The following is an 18,712-nucleotide window of genomic DNA, read 5'->3' on the forward strand; positions in this document are numbered from 1 at the left end:
TTGTTCAATCACTCAGTCCTGTCTGACTTTTTGTGACCCCATGAACTGCAGCACACCAGGCTTCCCTGTCCTTCACTATCTCCCAGAGTTTGCGCAAATTCATGTCCATTGAGTTGATGATGTCATCCAACCATTTCATCCTCTGTCATCCCCTTCTCCTCCTGCCTTCAATCTTTCCCAGAATCAGGGTCTTTTCCAATCAGTCAGCTCTTTGCACCAGGTGGCCAAAGTATTGGAGCTTCAGCATCAGTCCTCCAATGAATATTCAGGGCTCATTTCCTTTAGGATTGCCTGGTTTGATCTCCTTGCTGTCCAAGTGACTCTCAAGAATATGTAAAAGAAAAATATATATGTGATTAATATATACATACATGACCTAAGGAGATGCTCACCTCATGCATGAGATGGTCTTTTTCTGTCACTTGAAATGGAAGAAATCCCTACACCTCCCTCAAAATGCAAGGATAGAGCATAAAGAAGACAAGAATAAGGAAAGGAGCTCAAAACACAGAATAGAAAGTTATTGTTATTTACAGATGATAGACAGGTCTGTCTACTTGGAAATCTTAACAAATCCACTGAAAAATGATCAGATATTACATATGATTTGACAGACTTTTTTTTTAGGGGGGGGGCTCCAAAATCACTGCAGATGGTGATTGCAGCCATAAAATTAAAAGATGCTTGCTCCTTGGAAGAAAAGGTATGACAAACCTAGACAGCACATTAAAAAGTGGAGACATTACTTGGCCAAAAAAGGTCCATCTAGTCAAAGCTATGGTTTTTCCAGTAGTCGTGTATGGATGTGATAGCTGAACTATAAAGAAAGCTGAACATCAAAAACTGAAGCTTTTGAACTGTGGTGTTGGAGAAGACTCTTGAGAGTCCCTTGGACTGCAAGGAGATCCAACCAGTCCATTCTGAAGGAGATCAGACCTGGGTGTCCTTTGGAAGGAATGATGCTAAAGCTGAAACTCCAGTACTCTGGCCACCTCAAGCAAAGAGTTGACTCATAGGAAAAGACTCTGATGCTGGGAGGGATTGGGGGCAGGAGGAGAAGGGGATGACCGAGGATGAGATGGCTGGATGGCATCACAGACTCGATGGACGTGAGTCTGAGTGAACTCCAGGAGATGGTGATGGACAGGGAGGCCTGGTGTGCTGCGATTCATGGGGTCGCAAAGAGTCAGACACGACTGAGTGACTGAACTGAACTGAACTTAACCAGCTTCAGCATTTATGCTCCTTCCCATTAACTGGCTCAGGTCCATGACTATTGGTTCCGACTCACAAGGATTGATGCTTTTGAACTGTGATGTTGGGGAAGATTCTTGAGAGTCCTTTGGACAGCAAGGAGATCAAACCAGTCCATCCTAAAAGAAGTCAGTCCTGAATATTCACTGGAAGGACTGATGCTGAAGCTGAAACTCCAATACTTTGGCCACCAAATGCAAAGAACTGACTTATTGAGAACTGACTTTCCCTGATGCAGGGAAAGATTGAAGGCAGGAAGAGAATGGGATGACAGAGGATGAGATGGTTGGATGGCATCACCGACTCAATGGACATGAGTTTGAGCAAGCTCTGGGAGTTGATGATGGACAGAGAGGCCTGGCACACTGCAGTCCATGGGGTCACAAAGAGTTGGACATAACTCAGCAACTGAACGGAACTGAACCTCTTGGGTCAAGCACACACCACCTATCCAAAAGGCTACAACTGAGAGCAGTCCCATGAATTAGGTTGAGTCAGGAAAAAAGGGTGTTGGTGATGGAGGCAATGACTGATTCTTTACCTTGTGGTCTGCCATTGGCTTCCCAGGTGGTGCTAGTGATAAAGAACCCACCTACCAATGCAGGAGGCAAAAGAGATACGGGTTCAATCCCTGGATCAGGAAGATCTCCTGGAGGAGGGCATTGAAACCCACTCCAGTATTCTTGCCTGGAGAATCCCATGGAAAGAGGAGCCTGGTGGGCTACAGTCCATAAGGTAGTACAGAGTCAGACACAGCTGAAATGACTTAGCATGCACACGTGCACTACCATTAACAATCTTCCACTTAGCAGACACCCACATGGAGACATTTTAAATTCCTAACATTTTCCCATACACCTTGCCAAGTAAATTTTATCATCACCTGAATGGTATGGAAACACGCTGCTCAAGGTAGAAAGCTTCTTTGTGGTTGCTTGGCTGACCTGTAGGTCAGAAATGAATCTAGTTCCAAGTCCTGCCTCCTGGCTTGCACAAGTTTGAGTACAAAGCATGCCCCTAGGCTCAAGTGTGCTAATCCAGTGAATCTTTGGGTCTGCAGAGCTCAGCACCTTCTCCTCCTAGGCCTTGCCCTGATTCTCCTGCACCTGCCTATCACCCACACTATTATGTGGTAAATACAGTAGCTCCCACTGTCTTTCTGATGACCACTGTAGGTAGCAATTCCTTAGGAAGACTTCAGTATGAGTCTCCAAGTTCAGATGAGCTGTCTCTCCTCTGGTCCACTGGAGCACAAATCTCTCCATTTTACTATCTACTTATTGGTGCCTCTTCCCCACCAGTCTGCCACCACCGTAACAGTGCCAAGTACATACATGTACTAGGAGTTCAGTAAACATGTGTGAAATAAAACTGACACCACATGTTGTCCCACTCGGACACACCCTGGGAAGGGAAAGTCCCCCTCCTCTCTGAGGTGAACACTGCAGCCTCAGGAGCAGAAAGGTCCCCAGAGACTGGAGCCACAAGCCTCTGCTCCTTCCTCTGGCTCTACGAAGCCATAGACAGCGCACCCAATCCCCATGCAGACGGGGCATTTTGGAGTCTCCCCATTGCTGTTGACTAGCATTTCAGACTCTCCTGAATCCACCTGGGAAGTAAATTAAATTCATTCCTGTTACTCATAGGAAGTCAGATACACCCTTGTCCTGTGATTGAACCAAGAAGGTGAATCAGAATTCTTGAGGGGCCTCTCCAGCCATCACAGCCCTCACCCCAGCCTCTTCCTTTTGCCTCTAGGGGCTTTGTCAGTGTGGAGGGAGTGATTCCGGTCCAGGAGTCCCTCCCTAGGACTCCCCACTGTGCATGGAGAATCCCCTCTAGGGGGAGCAGCCTCACTATAAAACCAGTTGTTTCTAGATTTCTTTTTTTATTGCATTTTATTTATTTATTTTTGGCCGTGCTGGGTCTTCACTGCTACACCAGCTTTTCTCCAGTTGCTGCCAGTGAAAGCTACTCTCTAGTTGTGGTGCTCGGGCTTCTCGTTACAGTGGGTTCTCTTATTGCACAGCATGGGCTCTAGATGGGCAGGCTTCAGTAGTTGCAGGCTGTGGGCTCTGTAGTTGTGGCTCCTGGGCTCTAGGGCCTGCAGGACTCAGTAGTTATGGGCACAATGGGCTTAGTAACTCTGTGGCATGTGGGGTCTTCCCAGACCAGGGAGGGAACCCATGTCTCCTGCATTGGTAGCAGATTCCTGTCCCATGCGCCAAGGAAGTCCTGTTTCTAGATTTCTCAGAGCCAGAGAGAGTGTTGGCCATCAAGTGCAGACTCATCTAGTAAGGGGAACCGCACTTCCTTTATGTGAAACATTCAGAGAATGAGGGCCAATGGGATTGCTGGGAGGACTGGATGTAGAGGGAATTCATGTGAATGACTTAAACACTTCTATTTGCTCCCAACTTTCTTCATGTTGGTGCTCCAGGTGACTCCAGAGAAGACAGGGTCCCATTCACAACCCACTGTCTTCATGATGCTTTCTATGGAGCGTCTGCTCAATCCACTGTCCTCGTCCCAGTGGGGACCACAGGTTGTCAGGAGCCCCGAGGAGCCCTGGCTGGTTGCTGGATGATTCACAATGATCCCAACTTGTGCTTCTCTAGTTGGAAACTCATCAGAGGAGCCAAAGTCTCCTGGACCGTAACAGGCCCAGAGGGTGTCCAGTAAAAGGGATTTGTGTACACAAGAGAATGAATACATTTGCAACTGAGTTTTTCAGACAGTCTTTCTCAGTCTGTACCTTGGAGACAGTGAATGGGGCCTTGACAGAAGAGCTATGAGTCATGGCCCTGCCCACTGCTTGCTCCCACCATGCTTTACACACACACACACACACTCCCAGGTGCACATATGTGAGAGGGCACGTACACACACTACACACACACACACACACACACCACGGTCCCTCCTCTCTCTAAGATTCACCACTCTCTGCCTCCATCCTTGGTTAATTGCTGGCAAAGGAAAGAAGCCGACTGGCCTATAGCAGTACCCTGTCCCAAGCATCTTGGGATGAAGACAAGATATAGCTTCCACATCAGGGTCTCACATGGCAAAGCCCAAACCACACCAGACTTGGGGGCTGGAGGTGCCTGCCTCCTGGGGCCCCAAGGCAAATACACACCTGGCTCTCAACTCGGAGGAATGTTCTCTGCACATGACAGCCCTCTCATTCCTGCCCACCCTTTGGGTGTGGGAAGCAATTTATCTATGAGGTTTGCAAGGGAAGAGATGGGGCATGAAAGAACCCACAGCTTCTCTCATTTGCAGGATGTGCTAAATAGTCTTAACAGGTGGCAAATTACTACCTGAGGAGTGTAAGGAGTTGGGGGGCAGGGGGCCACCTCGCCATAGAGCCCCACATGAGTGAGGAGAGGCAGGTGAGTGGTGGAAAGGCTCTCAGTAGTGGGGACATCCCCCCTAGGGCACTGGAATGTGCCTGCTGCCTAAACCTGGGTGACATGCCCAAATAGACCCATTGCCCTCCCCCTTCAAGTTCTTCTGCATGAGTCACAATTCCCCAGGAGCCCTCTGGTTCTTTGACTCTCCAGGATCCAGGGCTCTAACCCCATGGTAAGAAGGAAATACATTGCCCATTACCAGTCAGTGGTAAGAACTCTCCGAACTAGACAGGCACAGCTGAGCACACATCTCCCATTCTCAGCAGGAAAACTGCTCGCAGAAGGCACCGTGTTTCAGCTCTAACTCTTGGAGGGAGAGGAAAATGGGCATCTAGCCTGCAGTCACTTCTAACAGCAGTAACTTTCCAAGTTAATGTAAAAGGGGAGACAGAGGCAGACACTTTAATCACGCATCTTAACTCCATTTTATTACAACATCAAGGAAAATAATTAGTTGCAGGAGGAATGGTCCTAGAGATAAACAGAGATTAAGCTGCTCACAACTGCATTGTCTACACCTTCCTACAAGGGTATAAATATCACGGGTCTCTGTGCATGCATTGCGGGACTGCGGTGCACATGGGTATCATGTGATGAGGACTTCTCTTGAGGGCGCTGTTCCTTTTTAATTTCTTGGTGGATGATGGCTGAAGGTGGTGTCTCCTGGCAGACTAGGAAGGGACTCTCCCGCTAGGACTGGGACCCGGCCTTTTTCTTCTGGAATTTTCTGAACTGAGACTGGATGGCCACTGCCGCGCGTTCTGTCTCTGGCGCGTCCATGTCAATGTCGAATTCCTCTTGAACCTTCTTCTGCCCATCTGGAGCAAGAAAAACACAAACAGAAGGTGATCACTGAGCAGTGAGCAGGAAGATAGTGGCTCTGGATCAAGCCAGGCTCCAGGCGCCACGTGGCACCTCCCCCAGCACAAGACCTAATTTGCAAAGTACAAGCCAGTGGAGCATGTCCTGGGCTTCCTCGGAGCTCAGAAGCAGCCGTCTTCTGACTGCCTAGTCGCCTCCCCTGCCAGGGAGGGATGAGGAAAGTCAAAAACACAGTCTCAGCATTGTGGATACTTTCTGTACCAGTCTCTGTTCCTTGGGGCCCCAATTAACATCGGGATTAACATATACAGAATACTATATACAAAATAGGGTCTCCCTGGTAGCTCAGTTGGTAAAGACTTCACCAGCAATACAGGAGATCCAAGTTCTATCCCTGGGCCTGGAAGACTCCCTGGAGAAGGAAATGGCAAGCCACTCCAGTATTCTTGCCTGGAAAATCCCATGAACAGAGAAGCCTGGCGGGCTACAGTCCATGGGGTCTCAAGAGTCAAACACAACTTAGTGAGGAACCACCATATATAAAGTAAGTGACAAGGACCTACTATATAGCACAGGGAACTCCGCTCAACATCTCGCAATAACCTATAATGGAAAAGAATCTGAGAAAGAATATACATACATGTGTATGTGTTTGTACTTTGCTGTACACTGAAACAAGCATAGTATTGTAAATTAACCGTACTTCAATTTTAAAAAGCTTAAAACACCAACAGTGCTATTATTTTCCTCTGCTTTCTCATGTAGATACAATTTTTTTATATTTTTTACTGATTTGTATTTTTTTTATCTTTGGTAATATTTATTTTTAATTGATTGCTGAGTGCTTTACAACATTGGTTTGATTTCTGTCATATATCAACATGAGTTCGCCATAGGTGTACATTTGTTCCCCTCCTTCTTGAACCTCCCGAGATACAATTTAAATAGTGCTACAGCTAATGGATCCAGTGGTAGCTTTTGCTCAGAACAGCTCCAATTAACAGAGGCACTGAGCTTCTATGCACACACACGAGAGATTGACTGAATGAGGGCTTCTGTTTCTACCATTGTCACAGATGGATGATACCATCCGACCTTCACAATCAAGCTGGACTTGCACATCTTAACAATTTGTTTCAACGATGTAGGCTTCACATTTGTTTGCTGTGGCAGGGGGCTGAACTCATTCACAGTTAAGATCCTTGAAAATAAGATCTGTGCCACTGTGAAGTGATCACCTGTATTGAGTCTCCCTTTGTGCTGTGTACATTTCTAGCCAAATATAAGAAAAATAAATAAACAAACCCTCTAGTCACAGAAGGGAAGAATTGTTAATACTCCAGTTTAGTGGCAGCTGATCATCAGAATCATCAAAGGAACTATTTTTTAATAGAGTCATGAGGACCCACCCAGACTCAGGCTGCCTCTTCACAGCTACAGCGGAAGCACTCCTTCAAACAAGACCAAGTTAGAGTAATCAGCATCCCTGGACAGAGGGTCATACAGCCTTACTTTCTAAAAAACGCTCTCGGGTGATTTCCAGATGCAGCCAGGGTTGAGATCCAGCTACTTGGCTTAAGATGAAGTAACAAATAAGGTCCTGGGGTTAACTCCTGAAAGAACTGGAGGCAGAACCCCCCACTCAGCACCTGGGCTGAGAACATCCCTGCCATCCTGGGCTCGTACCTGGAGCAGAGGTCAGGACAGCGTGTGGAGCACATCCAGCTTGGGGATGGAGAACCGGGAGCACTGGAGACAGGACAGGAAGCCCACTGAGGGAGCACTGCCAGGGCTTTACTCCTTGACCTTATCACCAGCATCCTGAGTTCATCACTTAACCGGAGTGTGGTCCAGCCCTTCTCCATCTGTCTTACTTTGTGCCCTTGGATGACAGTATTCAGTCAGCATCCCCAGCACAGAGGATCAAGGACGCTGGGGTTATGTGCAAGTGACACAGGTTCCTTCTCTCCTACTTACTCTGTTCTGTTTTCTCTCTCTCATAGATAATGTTAGATGATAGTTTAGATAGATGGATAGATAGATAAATAGATATGATAGATTAAATAGACGTCTGTGTTCAGTCACTCAGTCATGTCCAACTCTTTGTAACCCCGTGGACTATAGCCCACCAGCCTCCTCTATCCATGGAATTCTCCAGGCAAGAATACTGGAGTGGGGTGCCATTTCTTCCTCCTGGGGATCTTCCCAAACCAGGGATCAAACCTTTGTCTCCTGGATTGGCAGGAATATTCTTTACTACTGCGCCACCTAGGAAGCCCATAGATTAGATAGATAGATAGCAATAGATAGAAAAAATAGGTAGATAGATGAAAGAGAGAGAGAGATGTGTCTGGTTGCATAACTTTTCCTTTGCAGATCCTTAAGCAGGCTCCCCTCAGTTTTCTCGGAGACCAAGCAGGTTGCGCCCGGAGCCCTCCAATCCCATCTCCATCTGGGAGGAGAAGATGCTGGCTTTGTAAGCCTTACTGGACTGATTGGTCCATGACCTAAATCAGTAAAATTGTTTCCCTCTGTCTCAGATTGACCACCGAGATTTTGAGCAGCCTGCTGTCCATGGATTATTTAGGAGTGATATTCTTTAACCCATGGGACCCCAGATGATACAGAAAATTGTAGGATTGTCTCTTACTGCATTGGGTAGCCATCTGCACTTTAATCCCCACTCCAAGTCCCTTTCTTCAGAGATTCTCTAAGGAGCAGAAACATTAGGAAGGACAGGAGTTTCCTGAGGCTCAAATTCATCCTTTAAAAACATTTTACCTAGGTTATCACAGGTTTCCCAGGTGGCTCAGTGGGAAGAAGCTGCCTCCCAATGTAGGAGATGTGGATTCCATCCCTGGATCGGGGAGATCCCCTGGAGAAGGGAATGGCTATCCACTCCAGCATTCTTGCCTGGGAAATCCCATGGACAGAGGAGCCTAGTGGGCTACAATTCTCAGGATTGCAAAAGAGTTGGACACGACTTAGCAACTAAACAAAAACAAAAATGATTATCACAAGAGCGTGTGACTGGAGCGCAAGCATCTATCAAACCAGCGCATGATGGCCCCAGCTCATCTGTCCTCAGCAGAGAGCAGAAGCAGTATCTTGTGCACTGAATCATCACCAGATGGTCTGGAGTCCCAGGTGCTTCTCCTCCCAGAGGATCCCTTGTATCTACTGTACCCTGATTGCAGAGGGGGAGAATGAGATCTGACTCAAAAGAAGATGGGAGATTTTCTCTTTCAGAGTTAAAATGCTGCGGCAGCCTGAAGCTTTTGAGCAGCCTGGTTCGCCTTTTACCTCTTACAATAATGGAAGAAAACAGCAATATTATTTTTTGACACATGATGAATGAAGATGTGGAAAATTATGTATATTTAGGGAATATGTAATGAGACAGTAAGGACGGGTCATAAAAGTGGATTTTGCAATTATATCTTCGACTAATATCTTCAGCCAAAGTGATTTATAGATTCCTCCTTCCTTTGAAAAATATTCCAGTTTTTTAAAAAGAAAACCACTGATGTTTCAGGAGTCTTTACTTTGTAGAGTCCAGCATTTCTTGAAGGTCTGCCATGGTTAGTGCTTCTGCTGAGCTGCCCAGGGATGTTCAAAGCAGGAGGAGGACTCAGATTGTGGTGAAAAAGAAACAATTAGAACTGTTGACATTGACACAGGGTTCAATGCAAATGATGTGAGGGCCTGGCAATGGGTCCATGTCATCCTGGGAGCTAGAAAAAAAAAGGAGCTCTAAGCACCCCACACTCAGCAGGAGTGAGGGAATGATGGAGAAGGGCAACTGAGGGACCACAGCCAGCGCCCAGTGCCCACGGCCCTGTGGACATCCCCTCACTGATGCCAAGGCTCCCTCCCATGACCTGGGTGATGGTGACAGTGGAGGGGTGCAGGAGGGCTATATGAAATCTCCCTTTGCCATCACTCCAGGGCAGAAGAGAGATGCCGACCAGCAGCATCAGCTGAAACCCAGAGGTAGGACCTTGGCCTTGCCTGCGGGGGAGAGGAAGGGCACTGGAGGGAATGGGTTCCCTCCAGGGCACACCCTATCCACTACCCCCACATTACTACTCTTCATGGGGCTGCCTCTGTCTTATTCTACTCCCTGCTCTACTTCCCATTTGGTGGTCCATTACCCCATCTGAGCTCCATAAGGCCAGGGACTTCATCCATCTGGCTCAGTGGCTCCCCCCATCAGCGGCTCACACAGCGCCCAGCACATAGCAGGTGTTCCACAAGTAACCAATGGTTGATTGCAAGTGAGTCCATTGATTGATAAGCCAGGCAGCTGTCCAGTGCAGGCCTTTCATTTCCATGCGGCAGGGAGTCCTCAGCCGCCTCTTCCACCCCAGTGCTCTTAAGGAGGGGTCTGGGCGGCAGGGCACAACAAAACCTCTATGGGGCACTGACTCACCCAGCAGCACGGTGAAAAAGAGGCAAGGTTTCTCTCCTGAATGGAAAATGTGCCAGAACAGTGCCTGTTCCTAGCACGAGTCCAGAGGAATAATAAAAGGAGGTCTCAGGCAGGCAGACAGCACCTCCAGCTTGCTGTGGGGTTGGGCTGACCCTCTCCCAGCCCTCAGACCCTCCCACCTCTGATAAGGCTGCCAGCAGAAGCAGGGGTGTAGGTCCAGACAAGAGTGGATTAGGGGTGTCTCTGCCTGCTCTGGGACCCTCAGGAAGGTTCCTAGCTTCTCTGAGTCTCAGTTTGCTCATCTCAAACATGGAGAGGTAAAACTGCTTTTTAAAGAGCCTGCCCTGGGAATTCAGTGTAGCCTAGTGGTTAGGATTCCCAGCCTTCATTGCCGTGGCCCAGGTTCCATCCCTGCTCCGGGGACCGATATCCTGCAAGCTGCGTGGCATGGCCAAATAAATAAATAAATAAAAACTCCAAGCCTGCTCCACCTAGTCACAAATGTCATGAGTAAATTCAAGGCTGTGGTGTAAATTAAACCGAGACCCACTGGTGTGGGGCAGAACTTGCTAAGTCAGCAGAGGATATGGGCAGTCATGTGGTTCTTGGCCGGGCCATCTGCTCAGTGGTGAGACTCACAGATGTTTGGGCCCCAACGCAAAGAGGGAGGGACTGCTTTCCATCAGGGCCAGCCACATGACCACCAAACACAGCCAGGCCAGAGCCCCAGGGCATCAGACCCCACCCAGTCTTTGGGGTGGCAGCTGGCGTTTGCTGGGCTTGTGTTGGGATGGTCCTCACTCAGCAGGGCAAGGCACATAGAGTCCTCCACCTAAAGATGACTTCTGGGTCCTGCAAATACACGCCCAGAATAGTACAAGAGAAAAATGCCACTAGGCCCCACAGCTGGGAGGCCCTGAGGGCCTCAGGCTCTGCACACTTCTCCACCAGAAGGGCCAGTAGATTCTGGCAAGCCACACAGGGGACCGATGCCACCCTCATTTCCAGACCTCCCTGCAGCCACCCTTCCTCCAGTGTCCTCCGCCTGCTGCCGCTCCATGAAGACCATCTGCCACTCACATCTGCACCGGGTGGGCTGCACCTGGCATTTCTGTGTAGAGTCCTGCTACCTGGAGTGGACAGCACACATCCCATCCGGCTCCTGACAGTAGCTTTTGAGCCTGGGCAGGCAGTATTTCACCAGAGCACCGTGTAAACTGCCCAGGACTGTGCAGTTCTTATCATTTGTTTCTCTCCGGGGTCCTAGAACTTTAGCATTTTTCTGTGTCCTCCAGGAAGGATTTCTGAAGCTGAATAGGAGAATGGTCAACAGATGATTCATTCAAATCCACTGGTTTGATAGAAAAAGATATTGATTGCCAACTCCCCTGGAGCATGAGAGAAAAACCACCTTCCTGACCGTGGAGCTCCAGAGGTATGAGCAGGACTCCCCACGAGCCCTTCAGACTTCACCCAAACACTGTCAGATCCATTACCTGGAGCACCGGGTCTCAGAGACATGAGCAAGTCTGAGGAGGTGAGGCTCACAGTCTATCAGGCAAGGCAGCGGCAGTCTCAACCACAGTATCTAACTATCTGCGTCATCTATCTGTCTGTGTTCCTATCCATCTTCTCTCTCAGAACGAAAAGCACAGCTGTAAAACCATCCCAAACAATTGTACTCTTTTCCCCAGGCAGAAACATCATCAACCAACCAAGGCACAACGCCGAGCACTGTTGATGGCCCAGCCTGATGAAGAACCAATGCTCCCTGCGGCTCAGACTTCCGTGACCTCCCCACCAGGAAGGAACCTCATTCTACTCAGACTTACTTTGCATGGCTCTAGACCTTCCCTGGTGGCTCAGTAGTAAAGAATCCGCCTGCCATTGCAGGAGACATGGGTTTGATCCTTGGGTCAGGAAGATCTCCTAGAGGAGGAAATGGCAACCCACTCCAGTATTTTTGCCTGGAAAATGCCATGGACAGGAAAGCCTGGCAACCTACAGACCATGGGGTCACAGAGTAGGACATGACTTGGCAACTGAAACAAGTAACAAGGTGTTTCTTACACTCTTTTCCTGAAATACAGCCTTCTTCTTGCAGAAACAGACAGGAATGGCCCTGCTGTTTTGCATTTTATTACACCATGAGAAAATTTTTAAGGAAGCCCTTCTTGAAAATAGCATTGTAATAAGAACCAGTCTTCACCAAGCATTACATGGATTCTCCCTCATAGACATAAGCGGATTTTCTTTTATAGATCATTTGACAGCAAATGGAAAATCGAGAATCATAAATATAAAAGGAAGGAACTGTTATCAGGTGAAGACAATCCCAAATAGATACTACAAGCCTCTGACATGGCCATGAAAATCCAGCAAATAGGAAAACTGTTTGAGAGACAAAAATTCCCTTTGTGTGAATTCATCTGGATAAAACACAGATCAGCCCTACAGCCCATTGAAGTTTCTTGGTAAGGAGCCGTATCAACCTGTAGTAGTGTGTTAGTCGCTCAGTCGTGTCTGACTTTGCAACTCCACGGACTGTAGCCGGCCAGGCTCCTCTGTCCACGGGATTCTCCAGGCAAGAATACTGGACTGGGTTGCTATTTGCTCTTCCAGGGGATCTTCCCAACCCAGGGATGGAACCCGAGGTTCCCATGTCTCCTGTATTCCAAGTGGATTCTTTACCTGCTGAGCCATTTTAGCTGCATCACCTCTATAAAGGGCCTGTATCTAAATACAGCCACATTCTGAGGGATGGTGTGGTGGGGGGCTAGGGGTTCAGGGCTTCAGCATCTGAATTTGGGGTCAGACACAATTCAACACATAACAGCACCTGATCTAACTTTGGGGCTCTCTAGTCTTTATTATTTCTTCTGTTACCTATCAATGGGTTGTGCTAGGGCTAAAGAATCCACCTGCCAATGCAAGAGACATAAGAGATGTGGGTTTGATCTCTGGGTCAGGAAGATCCCCTGGAGGAGGGCATGGCAACCCACTCCAGTATTCTTGCCTGGAAAATCCCATGGACAGAGAAGCGTGGTGGTCTAAAGTGCATGGGTCAAACAGAGTTGGACATGACTGAAGCAACTTAGCACGTACCTGTCAATAACTACTTAATTTTTTAATGAAACTATTTATTTTGCATTGGGGTATAACCAGTTAACAAACAAATGTTGAGACAGTTTCAAATGAACAGCAAAGGGACCCAGCTATACATACACGTGTCCTTTCTCCCCCAAATGCCTCTCCCATCCAGTGCTAGGTTTTAAAGTAGCTTCCTGTTGTATGCATTGTCTGGCTCCTTTGGCCAGTTATGAGAGCTGCAGGAAACGTCCATGGTCCTCACTTTACAAAGGCTCAGAGACCATAACCTGCCTCACTGGAGAGCCCCCGGTGAGTGCTGGCCATGGGCTGATTCAGAATCCAGGTCTTGCTCCAAATCTTCTTTTTATTCCCCCGTGTCTTGTCACCTTGAGTTCCCTAGAGTGAGACCAAGATGACAGCCTGCTGTATGGACCAGTTACTATTGCCCAGGGAGAAAAAGGAAGTCTCAAATAGTCCAAGTCTAAACACATGGTTGGGTCTACCAGTTCAGAAAATCTGTCTGTTTACCAGGCAGTCTGGGAGAATTCATATACCAAATTCAGTCATTTGATAAATGGCCCAGAAGGCCTCCTGCAGGCCTGTCCCTGTTCTAGGGGCTGGGAGAGAACAGAGGACAAAACCCTGCTCTTTTGGAGAAACAGATAATAAAAAGGTAAGTGTATAGATAAGCAATAGAGTTTCAGAAATTCCTCAAATAAAACAGGGTGCCGAGTGGGAGAAGGAATGTGAGTGCTTTAAGGTACCTGGTGGGCCTCCCAGGTGGCTCAGTGGTAAAGAACCTGCCTGCCAGTGCAGGAGACATGGGAGACTCCGGTTCGATCCCTGGGTCGGGAAGCTCCCCTGGAGTAAGAACAACCCAATCCAGTGCTCTTGCCTGGGAAATCCCATGTACAGAGGAGCCTGGTGCGCTACAGTGCACGGGGGGACAAAGAGTCAGACATAATTGAAACAACAACAACAAAGGCCTCTGGGAAGGGGACAGGGGAGGTCGTCCCCAAAGCTAGCCTCACACTCACTTGCCCAGACAAAAGGGGTGACAAATACCACACTTTTTGAAAAATTATTCTTCACTGCTTGAAAAAGTATTCATCCTCCCAGTCCCCATCCAAGTGGCAGACTTCTCTCAATTAGCATGAGTTCTTTCAAAATTAAAAGACACGCAGTCATCCAGGGCAAAACAGAGCTCTTCAGGGATCCTGCAACAGCTCTGGGTGTGATTTTAAGAGTTTGAAATTCATCCTCATCCCAAAATATATGAACCCCCATGCTTGATCAGAAGAGTTCTTATTTTTGTTTCTGAGTTTATGGTGATGCAAAGTCATTGCCTAGAGATACTGGCAGTGATTCATGAACACAGGGGCTTGTGTATACACACACACATGCACACACACACAGATGTAAAGTCTTTCGTTTACACATTTATAACCCTCCATATTTTTGGATTTATTTTATAGAAACAAATTACCTCCTAAGGCCTAATCCCCTAGATCAGAAATTTGCACATAAGCAGTAAATTGGGATATAATTGTCCTGAGTGGGAGTTTGCCTTGATTAGGAGGCAAAGCACAGAGCGTACTATAAAAGAACCTAAATTTTAGTATGCCATCAAGAAATAACAGTCATTTAACTTAAGTATGCCTTGCAAATGGGGTATTTTAATGCCAAGTTTCTTAGAATGTCCTACCTTCTTTCAAAGTGTAATGTTAACTGGGAAAGAATTAATATCTGTCAGTTGGGCTGCCCTTGATACACAGTTCCAGAGGCCTCTGAACTAGCCACTGACCCTCTCTAGCACCAGGGCTACAGAGTGACCCAGGACAGCTAAGGTGCCTTCCTTCATCAGGACCAAAACCCAGCCCTCCAGGCAGGGAAAACAGAGCCACAAATAAGAAAAGCAAGAATTGGGATTTTTATCCCTTAAGCCTCAAATTGGATCAAAATACACCCAGAGAACAAGGCAGCTAGTGTTAGAGAAAAGGTCAGCTCCTCCCGAGGAAAAAAAATAGTAATAAAAATAAATTAGTATACCTAGTTCATCACAATGCTGGCACAGAGCATCCTATGAAACGCTAGTAAAAACAAAGACAACACGTTCTTTTAAAAGCTGGAAATGAACACAAAGAGGCCCCAGCTCCCTCAGCCATTTTGCCCGAGTTAAAACAGAGTCTCCCTTGCTGGGCAGCAGCGTGGAATGCAGCAAGCCAGCTCCGAGCTTCGGGCCATTTCTTGCTTCTGCCTGCTGGCTCGGGATTTATTGAACAGGGGCTGCTGGCGCGGAGAATTGCAATTTTCCAGGTCTCTGCTAAGCAGCAGAGATTAATGAGCAGGGTCAGGCATTAGTGGCAGCAGGCAAGGGGGGTGCTTTCTGCATTCACCATGTTCCCTCTCGCATCAAATGAAAACACGGTTCTCATTCCTCCTAACTTTCCCGTTACCAAGTCAGCACCCTTCTGGTCCTTACAGCTTTTTGCAAGAGAAAGAAATTCTCTTTTGCCCTAAAATAGAGGCATTTTGAATCCCATAGTCTCCAACGCTCACCTCAGGCTTTGGTGGATACAAAGCTCCCCCAACTCCCTCCTTTCTCTCGATCTCATTATCTTATTTCTCTGACCCCTACCTGGATGCACCTTGCTCAAATAAGATTACTCCCAAGCTGTGGCATTTAGGTAATCAAATAAGTGCACATCTGTGGGACTCAATGGAAAAGAATAAGTACTGATGAGATCAAAAATTTCCCCAAACTCATTAAGTCTAGGAAGAGAAAAACAAAACAAAACAAAACAAAAATGATATAAATATTGTTGAAAACAGTTTTTCTATTGGAAAGGCAAACTCAGTTCCTATTTGCATTAGTCTGCTTAGGGCTGCCGTAACAAACTACCACAGTCAGAGCGGCTTAAATGGCAGACATTTATTTGTTCCCACTCCTGGAGGCTGGAAGTCCAAAGTCAAGGTATCCACAGGCTTGGGTCCTCTGAGCTCTCTGCCTGGCACACAGATGGCCGTCTTCTTCCCGGGTCTTCACATGCTCATCCCTCTGTGTATCTGTGTCTTGATTTCTTCTTATAAGGACAGCAGACATCTTGGATGAAGGCCCACCCTAATGACCTCATTTTACCTTAATTACCTCTTTAAAGGCCATATTTCTAAATATAGTCACATACTGAAGCACCAGGGCTTAGGGCTTCAACAGAGGCATTTGAGGAGGACACATAATTCAGCCCATGACGCTGGCCAGAATGCCTACATTTCCTAGCATAAATTAAAGAAAGGCTGATGAGTTACGGTGAGAAACAGCTTCACTAAAGAAGCCTCAGATTCAAATCCCAACTAACTCTGTGTGGTCAGATTTGCCTTTCTGGGATTCGCATCCTCCCCCGTGTTTGAAATGGAGATAATGATAAATGGAGGCTGTTTCTCTCGCAAGATATTTACCAGAGTGTACCGGGCTGCTTCATAATTTGCAAAGACAAATGCAGGGTTATTCCCTGGTGGTAATAGATGGGGGCCTGCAGACTGGCTCACCCAGCACCCCTCCTGCCACCTCCCCCCTCCACCGCAGGTGTCCTGGGAGTAGAATTCTGCTGCCCAGGTGTTGTGTTGTTATTTAGTCCAGGTGTGCAGGCGTGCATGCATGTGTGCTCAGTCATGTCCGACTCTTTGCGACCCCATAGACTGTAGCCCACCAGGCTTCTCTCTCCATGGAATTTTCCAGGCAAGTATACTGGAGTGGGTTGCCATTTCCTACTCCAGGGAATCTTCCAGACCCAGGGATTGAAACTACGTCTCCTGCACTGACAGGCAGATTCTTACCACTGTACCAGGTGGGAAGCCCTAAGTCCAGGTGTAAGGCCAGTCAAACAGATGCAGTGTGGCAAGATCTGAGAAAACAGAGGTGAGCACCAGGGGAAGCAACCAAATAAGGCAAGAGCCCCCTCCGCAGGCACAGAAGCAGAAACACCTAATGGGGCTTCCCGGGGCAGCCAGCAGACACCCCCTGTCCTGTGCCTGGACCCACAGACCAGGCAACAGCAACAGTTCTTGGAAGATCGTCTGCTGGAAGAACGTGCTGTGTGGCTGCGTGTTTCCGTGGGCATTATCCCTGGCTATGAATGGCCAGGACCAGTTTCCCTGCCTCCCAGAAATTCTGTAATACATAGATAACCTATAATAAACCTGTTTTGGCTAAATCTTGCAAGAGTGGTATCTGTGGTCCATGCTGCTATCTCCTGCAGTCATCCCTAGCTTACGTGGGGCTATGGGAAGAGAGGAGTGTTAGGTAATGAAAGAGATGATCCTGTGTGTCTGGGGATCAGATAGCAGACTTCCATTTCATTTGCATAGAAGATTCTTTAGTATGCACTGGAGAACAACTTGAATGAAAGTGGGTAAGTAACAAACCTCTGGGAGATGTGGATAACACATCAAATGTTCCTTTCCTCTTCAGAGCACATGGAAAGAATGAAAATTCCTTCCCAGGGATTAACACCTAACTTCCTTAACAGTGAACCACTTAGAAAAGCCACTGTTTGCCTTCCTTCACACTCTGAAGACTTTGAACTGACTGGGAAGATGGAGAACAAGAGTCATCTGACACCTTAGACCTGCTCTCCATGCAAGCCAGCCACATAGGTAAGGGCTCAAGAAACTCCATCAGCAGAAATGTGTTGTGGCCAAGTCTGTTTCTTGCCTCTATTTACCCCCTTTTTCTTAGTTATAAAACCCCTGACTTGGGGCTGAGCACATGACTACCCAGAACAAGATTTCCATGCTCCTTGAAATTGAGTGACCTAGGTTCTGGTCAATACAATATGGGAGAAAGAAATCTCATTAAAAGAAAGCTAACCTGGAAATTCCATAGCAGTCCAGTTGTTAGGACTCAGCACTTTCACTGCTAGGCCCAGGTTTGACCCTTGCTGAGGGAACTAAAATCCTAAGTAGCAGGGCCAAAAAAAGAGAAAGAAAGAAAGGAAAAAAGGAAAGAAGCTAACCCTTGGCCCTTTTTACTTACTGCTATCTGCTTTCTACTAGCTGGAATGCAGATGCTATGGCTGGTGCTCAGGCAGCCATTCTGGAGCATAAGTCTTATGCTAAGGATGACAAAGCAGTAATACAGATGCTTAATGCACCTTGAAATCATCTTGATTGTTATCAACTACCTATCTTCAGACTCCCTTTATACAAGTGAGGAATAGACATTATAGTTTAAGCTGTTGCTATTTTAAGGGTTTCAGCTTCTTACAGATAAACCTTATCTACTTACACATACATAATAATGTGTATAGCTCATTTGAAAACATTTTGTTTCAAGCTGATAATAAAAATTCAAATATACATCCCTGTGCATAGTTTGGCTTCACTTAACTATATGTTTTTTTTTTTGATATACACATCTGTTCAATTTCTGATATGGATGGCCATTTCTTTATAGCACTTAATACTTTTAAAAGCTCAGGTTTTATTTCTGCAGAAATATTGCCTGCATATGTGGTAACCTTTGCCAACCATCACTCTCAGGTGTCCCGGATTCATTTATTATTTTTCTCCTCCTGGGGCATCAGCTTCTTCCCTCCACTCCCTAAAAATTTAAGAAATGAACCTGAGTGAGGTGCAGCTTCTAGGCATGTGTACTCCCATCAGGGTTTAGCTCACTCCTTCCATTCTACTCCAGGCTCAT

The 18,712-nt window shown here is 47.1% G+C and overlaps 1 protein-coding gene across 1 annotated transcript in view; it reads right to left on the reverse strand.

The window, feature by feature from the left end:
• Window positions 1-5,071: 5,071 nt before the first annotated feature.
• The window catches only part of PCP4 (Purkinje cell protein 4), a 66,989-nt gene continuing 53,348 nt past the window's right edge, over window positions 5,072-18,712 (reverse strand). The window contains exon 3 of the mRNA XM_040232287.1: window positions 5,072-5,488. Within this exon, the coding sequence (XP_040088221.1) occupies window positions 5,361-5,488 (128 nt within the window). The 3' untranslated portion in view covers window positions 5,072-5,360. The remainder of the gene's footprint in view (window positions 5,489-18,712) is intronic.

This window comes from Oryx dammah, unplaced genomic scaffold, assembly GCF_014754425.2.
Source record: "Oryx dammah isolate SB20612 unplaced genomic scaffold, SCBI_Odam_1.1 HiC_scaffold_2, whole genome shotgun sequence".
Lineage (NCBI taxonomy): Eukaryota > Metazoa > Chordata > Mammalia > Artiodactyla > Bovidae > Oryx > Oryx dammah.